The sequence below is a fragment of the Natrix helvetica genome, assembly GCF_964273705.1.
Source record: "Natrix helvetica genome assembly, chromosome: 5".
Taxonomy (NCBI): Eukaryota; Metazoa; Chordata; class Lepidosauria; order Squamata; family Natricidae; genus Natrix; species Natrix helvetica.
In genome coordinates, this window is record NC_138551.1 from 149,505,874 (window position 1) to 149,512,850 (window position 6,977).

Below are 6,977 nucleotides of genomic sequence, written 5' to 3' on the forward strand. Positions count from 1 at the left end.
CTGCCAACCTAGCAGTTTGAAAACAAGTAAAAAATGCAGGTAGAAAAATAGGGACCCCTTTCAGTGGGAAGGGAACAGCGTTCCGTGCACCTTCGGGCGTTGAGTCATGCCGGCCACATGACCACGGAGACGTCTTCGGACAGCGGTGGCTCTTCGGCTTTCAAAAGGAGATGAGCACCAACCCCTAGAGTCAGGAATGACTAGCACATATGTGCAAGGAGGACCTTTACCTTGACCTTTAAGTTTGTAAAAGCTAACCAAAGAATAACATTTATCCTTTCTTTTTGTCTATGCAACTTTATCATACCATCCATAAAGAATGCCAGTTTTATCTAGATAAGAATTGAGACATATTTATAGAACTCAGTATATAAATGATGGGTGAATAAAGATATTTTGATCTTGGGAAACAGCATCCATACTTAATTAAATAAATTTAATGAAATCATCCCTTTGGCCTGGCTGTGGACTTTCTCTACCTTGATGAACTTACTGCCTCGATTTGTCCAATGTGCTAACATGGGCTTACCTTTGAAGGTCCCTTGGATTGAAGAGAGAATCGGTCAAGTCTTGTTTGTTCCAGCCAGTGAGTCAACCCATCATCCAGAGCTCGTATCCATTGACCCCCAATACAGTGGGAGCCTCCTCAGAGATGGTGGAGCCCAAAAGCTCAGCTTTTGGGAGTCAAGATCAGAAGCCGACATCTTCAGACACAAAAATGGTTTAGATGCACCAATTCCAGCCAGTCCCAACTGGTACTCCAGAGCTTTCATTTGCAGGACTCAGCTGACTCAGGCAGCTGCTGCCTGGGATAAATACTCCAATTGTTGATTAGGGATGCTTTGGCCAAATGCCAGAGTCATCTTTATACAATGTAGTTTTCCAGCCTGAGAATGACATTCCCCTAATCTTATTATGCTTCACTATTTCCTGCCGTTATTAAAATGTCCATTTAGCTATTTCACACCTTTTTTTTAAAAAAAAATACCCACGCCATCCTGATACAATCTCATCCCCTTCAACTCAAATGACTGAATTTTATGTGTTTGTTCAATTTCTACAGCCACCCATCTCAAGCAACGATTCTGGGGCTCACTGCTTTGCAAACACACTGCTTTGTAAAAAACAACACCTCAGCTCAGCACCCTGGTTTGACAATCAGGATTTGAGGCCTAAAGTTCCCCGCCAGCCTCTGATGCCATGGTTGCTCCACAAGCCACCATTAAGCAAACCATGGTTTAATGTGAGGCACAACTTCTCCCCCCTCACGGAAAACTCATTCATCCCAACATTTGCTGGGCGCCCCAAAATTTTATAACCTTAAAAACTACTACCCCTCCGCAAAAAACCCTCCAAAAAGCAATAAAAAAATAAAATAAATTTAAAAATAAACAAACAACAAAACAATAAATAAATAAAAATAATGATAAATAATAATAATAAATAATAATAATAAAATAAAATCCCCTCAGAGCTCAGACGCGCCTCAAAACTACGACGCTGAAAATTGTCCGCCAGAGCGCGCGCTCGGGCCACAGGCGGCGACTGCGCGTGCGCGAGGTGGGGGGGCGCGAGGCGCCGCCGCTCAAAGCGCGCGAACCGAGGGGGGTGTGCGGTTTGGACATGAAAAAAAATGCAGCAGCAGAACGGTAGGTGGCGCTGGTGGCGGCTCAGCCGGCGAGCCTCGCGCACGCGCACAAGAGAAAGTGCCGCCGCCGCTTTCCCGGAGCGTTTCTTGCATTTCTGCAGATGCAATTGGCGGGGGGCGGGGGGCATGGGTGGGTTTCAATTTCGAGCTTGGAGCAGACGATCCACGGCAGGAGTCCCCCATAAAGTGGGGAGGGGAGAGAGAAGAGAGAAGGCTTTTGCATCAGAGTACCAAAAGTTCAGCAGAGTATGAACAATTCAAATATGAAGGCATGTTGGAGGTTGCAAAACATCAAACCCGTGCCTTCCCCCCCCTCCCCCCCTGTTTTTTTCTCATGGGAGAAGAGATGGAAAAGGGGCTGGGGGGGAGTGAGAAGCGAGAACCTGGATTTGGTGCTGGGGGTACAACAGAAGGGGAAGATCCTGCAATGTCGCAGTTAAGGATTCCTGGACGTTTTGATATCTGGCCCCAAAACAGTACAAGCTCTTAAAAGTAGCCCAAAATATGTCCCCCGCTCCCACAAAAATATCCCTGCAACGGATCTCCAAAGGTAGCCTGATTGGACAAGAAAACCTGCCCCCCACATTCCCAATGGGGTTTTCCTGCACCAAGCCTTCTCTTGGGGGCCTGAAGTTAACCTCAACCTTTACACTTAAAATTGGGACAGGAAATAAGAGGGGAGCAGGTACAGATTAACAGAATTGGAAGGGACCTGGTAGGTCATCTAGTCCAACCCCCGGCCCAAACAGACCGCACACCATTTCTGACAGGTGGCAGTCCGGTCTCTTCTTAAAAGCCTCCAGGGATGAAGCTCCTACAACTTCTGAAGGCAACTTCTGTTCCATGGGTGGATGGTTTGCGCTCTAAGCCTCTGACGGAATGACAGAAGCTGCCTATATTTCTAACTGGCTGCCAGCAGACCAAAAAAAAATCCCTTTAATCACTATTAAAAGGACACTCCAGCACAATGTATTTATTTTTAACAATCTGCAAATAGACATTCAGCATTGCAAGGTTGCCGTAAGGCTCCATTTCAAAATTCTTGTATAAATGCGGTACAATTGTCACTTCGGCTGAGGGGGGACGGGGAGGAAAACAAGAAAATTACCTTTGCCCTTTAAATAATGATTTTAATTAAAGACATTTCTACTCAAATCAATATCAAGATTTCACATTTTTGAGATAAATCTTCGGAGTTACCCATCCCTCTGGGGGATTTTTCAAGCCGGCTTTTTTCCACATCCTTTTCAGTTCATATTCAAAATTTTTCTATAAAGAAAAGAAAAACAGAAAATGAATAGAGTTTCTGCACTGAAGACAAATTCCTTGTTTGTCTAATTACATTTGGCAAAATAAAGTATTCTGCAAAATCTTTTGTGATGGACATGTGGGTGCTGGGCAGGGACTTAAAAGGGATGTAAAAGATGGCTTCCAGGTCTGATACTCAAAACTTATTTCTGAGCGAATTAAGACACTACCTTAGGATCAGCATTTTAGCAATCAGAAAAGTGACAGAATTAAGATTAGGTTAAAATAAATAATAAGAAGTTTAAGCAGGGGCCTCCCGATGATCAGCTGATTCAGGCTGCAGGGATTGCCATAGCTTATTGCCGCCACCGCATGCCCCATTTTTTCCGTTTGCTGCAAGAAGGTAAATTGTTAGGAGGCAGAGGCCAAAGGGTGGGGGCTGGTGGGTGGGAGGGGCTACATTCGGTGTATAATACGCATCCAAATTTTTGCCCCCTTTTAGGAGGGAAAAAGGTGCGTCTCATACTCTGAAAAGAGAGAGTGAGTGAGTGTCAGGGGAAATTTCACCCTGAGCTAACGAGGTGTGAACTGTCGGCATTCCTAACAGCATATCTTCAGAAAAAGCGAAAATAAGACCCGAAAACAAGTTCTAACGAAAAACAAACTTTAATATGAAAATAAAATAAATGAACAAAACCTTACTATCTAAATTGATTACATCTCTGAAGAGCTCTGTTGCCCACCTCTTTGGCAGACAAACAGAAGATCAGAAGTCTCTTTCTGGAATGTGTGTGAGCAGGCGCAGTACATCACTTGCTGATAAGACCTATGACCTGCGCAGTAAATTTTCAGCACGGCTAGCAAACAATTAACGCAGTGACAGGGAGGACAGACTCAGCCATGCTGTGCAAACACAAACGCTCTCCACCTAGAGGTCGACGGGCAGTACCTGCCCAACTCACCTGTTTCCGCCACATCCGCCTTTCCAAGACTTTTCTCCGTGCAAATTTTGTACGTTTCATCAGCTTCTTGTACTTGTGCCTATTCATCTTCCTCCTCCGAATCTTCAGAATGTTTCTGCATTCCATTCTGGGCTGGTTCATCTCCCCTCTTTGCTCTGCCTCCTCTTCTTCCTCTGCCTCCGTGCCCCTGGAAGGAGCAGGGAGATCGTACTGTTGGAGCGGTTGGGGAGCGTTCCTCTCATGAATGTTTATGAAGCCTCCATTTTTAGGGAGGAAATACTGAACCGTCAGCCAGCTTTCAAGAGGCGAGATGGACATCTTGCGAGGGACTAGCATTTCTTCCAGTTCAGGGTCAAAGGTAAACCACTGGTGGGGCCGGGCTCCATTTTTGCTCGATGGGAGTGTGCTGTAACTTGCCAGAACAGTCGCTCTAGGAGGTGGGAGGACAACAGATGGTCTCAAAAGAAAGCACCCTGTGGACAAAGTGGGAACGAAATTCATCTTGTGAGAATGTGAGACTTTGTGAGAATAAACTCCTGTTTATTTAATTTGTTTGCTGCTCAGGTGTCAAGAGGAGACTCTGTCCGGCTTGCATTAAAACATCATCATGCATCATTTAATGACCCCACAATACCTTGCAGGCTGGAGTCTGGGCAACTGATTGGAGCTAGCAGAGCGTTTCAATGGCCGGATGCCTTTCCTGTCGCCAATGCAGAGTTTTGTTCAGCAGATACATTCTAATCATGCCCAGAGAGAGAAAATATCTGCCTCTAGCTAGGATCGAACTCACAGCCTCCTGATTGTGAGGAGAGAGCTCCACCTCTAGGCCACCGCACCACCCTGCCTTGCATTAAAACAACCGAACCATAAATTGGTGCCATACTTTCATGTGTCCATGTCTATGTCTTAGACCAGGGGTCCCCAAACTTGGCAACTTTTAAGACTTGCGGACTTCAACTCCCAAAATTCTCCAGCCAGCAGAGCTTGCGGGAGAATTCTGAGAGCTAAAGTCCACAAGTCTTAAAAGTTGCCAAGTTTGAAGAGCTCTGGTCTATACTTATACTTGTTTCCTTGTACTTGGTGACAAGATAGATAGATGATAGATGATAGATAGATAGATAGATAGATAGATAGATAGATAGATAGATAGATAGATGATAGATAGATAGATAGATAGATGATAGATAGATAGATAGATAGATAGATAGATAGATAGATAGATAGATAGATAGATAGATAGACAGACAGACAGACAGACAAATGCAAGCCGCCCTTTACCTGCACAGCGCGATGCCCTCACGAGGGGAGCCGTCAGTCGGGAGACCAGCATGTCGAGGCCGGCTAGTGAAAAGGAGAAAGAAAGCAGGGTCGTCAGAGAAGCGAGGAGGCCCAAAGCCGGGCAGGCCCCTCGAGTAAAGGCCCTATCCCAAACCGAAGGCGGCCTAAGAAAAAAAAGGCCTTCGAGGCTTCGGAAAGGCCGGGACCCGTTTTGGAAGAGGCACTGCGCGCTCTCTTCTACGACACCCACAATCACACACACACACAACGATGTAAATACACACACACACACAACCGTGTATACCTCCTTAACGGGGAGCTTACCCTCAATTTGAAGCCAGGGAAACGTTACGAGTGTGCACTTCCGGTCAGGCGCGCTTCGGGCCGGCTATCTTAAGAGTCCCTCCCGGAAACGCGGGCTTCAGGGAAAGGTTCCTCCCCTGTATGCCTTTTCCCCTTGTCTCTGCTTCCCTCTACCGATGGAATGGCGCAGGTTGATGACGACAAGGGGGGGGGGGAAATCCTAGTTGTTACTAAGAGAGGTTTTCGCAATAAGGATCTTCTCCAGTGTGGTAATAATGATCATTTCCTAATATTCCCGTATTATATTATTTATATCTGCCCCCCACGCCCCAAGATTAAGGTAGTACTTCTACCTTAAGCTTCTATTAGTTTTATTACCTTAGTTCTATTAAGAACTAAGCTTTTACTTCTAGTACTTAAGGTCTAAAGCTGAGGCATCCCCCTGCCAACAAAAGTGCATCTAGTCAAGGCGACGGTTTTTCCAGTTGCAATGGACGGCTGTGAAAGTGGGACCATAAGGAAGGCTGAGCGCCAAAGAATGGAGGCCTTTGAACTCTGGTGCTGGAAAAGACTCCTGCATTGAGTCCCTTGGACTGCAAGGCCATCCAACCGGGTCAGTCCTAGAGGAGATCAACCCTGACTGCTCTTCAGAAGGCCAGATCCTGGAGAGGAAACTCAATTACTTTGGTCAACTGATGAGAAGGAAGAAGGACTCCCTGGAGAAGAGCCTCATGCTGGGAAACAATGAGGGCAAAAGAAGAAGGGGACGGCAGAGGAGGAGGTGGCTGGATAGTGTCATCAAAGCAGTTGGCGTGAGCTTAAATGCACTCCAGATGGTAGAGGACAGGAAGGCCTGGAGGAACGTTGTCCATGGGGTCGCAATGGGTCGGACACGACTTCACAACTACCACCACTTAAGTTCTCTGGCTCGAGCAGGTTGGATTAGAAGACCTCTAAGGTCCCTTCCAGCTCTACCCTGCCTATACTTTGACCCCACAACCATCTTGTGAGGTAGCTTGGGGTGGGAGGGGGGAAACTGCCCCAAGCTCACCTGATGAGCTTCCAATGCTGAAGGTGGACTAAAAGCTGCTAACACCCCCCCTCCCTCTTTTCTGGGTGCTATTCCAACAGTTGAATTGTGACACTCCTGTTTTATTTAATTTGCCGCCCACGACCCTGGGCAGCTTTTGCATTGAACAAAGTATTAAAATATATTTAAATGCAGTAAAGATGCAGGTTCTGATTAAAATATGGGGAGGACGCAGAATGTACTGGGGGTGGAGGGGTTGGGATAAGCTGTTAAGTCCATAGAACATTTCCGATGTGCTATTTCCTGATTGGGGAGTTTCTAATGGACACAGGCTTTAAATTGCACGTTATAAATCACTGGAGAGAAAACAGGAGGAAATCAGTTGAATTTCACAACTGTGTGGCAAATCCTTCTTGAAAAGAATAGAATTTGGGGTGGGGGAGTAATTGCTACTCAATTGCTACCCGGCAATAAGACTACTCATGAGTTAGAAACCAGTTGTTTGCCC

At 46.1% G+C, this 6,977-nt stretch overlaps 1 protein-coding gene across 2 annotated transcripts; it reads right to left on the reverse strand.

Moving 5' to 3' along the window:
• Positions 1 to 2,606: 2,606 nt before the first annotated feature.
• On the reverse strand, positions 2,607 to 5,605 carry AURKAIP1 (aurora kinase A interacting protein 1). 2 transcript variants are annotated; one of them, XM_081955880.1, is made up of 4 exons: positions 5,461 to 5,605; positions 5,137 to 5,199; positions 3,859 to 4,331; positions 2,607 to 2,917 (listed from the first exon to the last, which is right to left on the reverse strand). In XM_081955880.1, the coding sequence occupies exons 2-4, from the start codon at positions 5,186 to 5,188 to the stop codon at positions 2,810 to 2,812; spliced, it is 633 nt and encodes a 210-aa protein (XP_081812006.1). In that variant the 5' UTR covers positions 5,189 to 5,199; positions 5,461 to 5,605; the 3' UTR covers positions 2,607 to 2,809. The 2 variants fall into 2 exon arrangements, with proteins under 2 accessions (XP_081812006.1, XP_081812007.1); XM_081955881.1 differs by having other exon boundaries at positions 5,441 to 5,493.
• Positions 5,606 to 6,977: the final 1,372 nt, after the last annotated feature.

Coding starts and splice junctions, on each gene's coding strand:
- AURKAIP1 (XM_081955880.1), bottom strand. CDS start 5,188: ATGCTGGTCTCCCGACTGACGGCTCCCCTCGTGAGGGCATCGCGCTGT. Junction 4,332..5,136: donor GAGGGCATCGCGCTGTGCAG/GTAAAGGGCGGC, acceptor CTTTGTCCACAG/GGTGCTTTCTTTTGAGACCA. Junction 2,918..3,858: donor GGCGGATGTGGCGGAAACAG/GTGAGTTGGGCA, acceptor TTTTCTTTATAG/AAAAATTTTGAATATGAACT.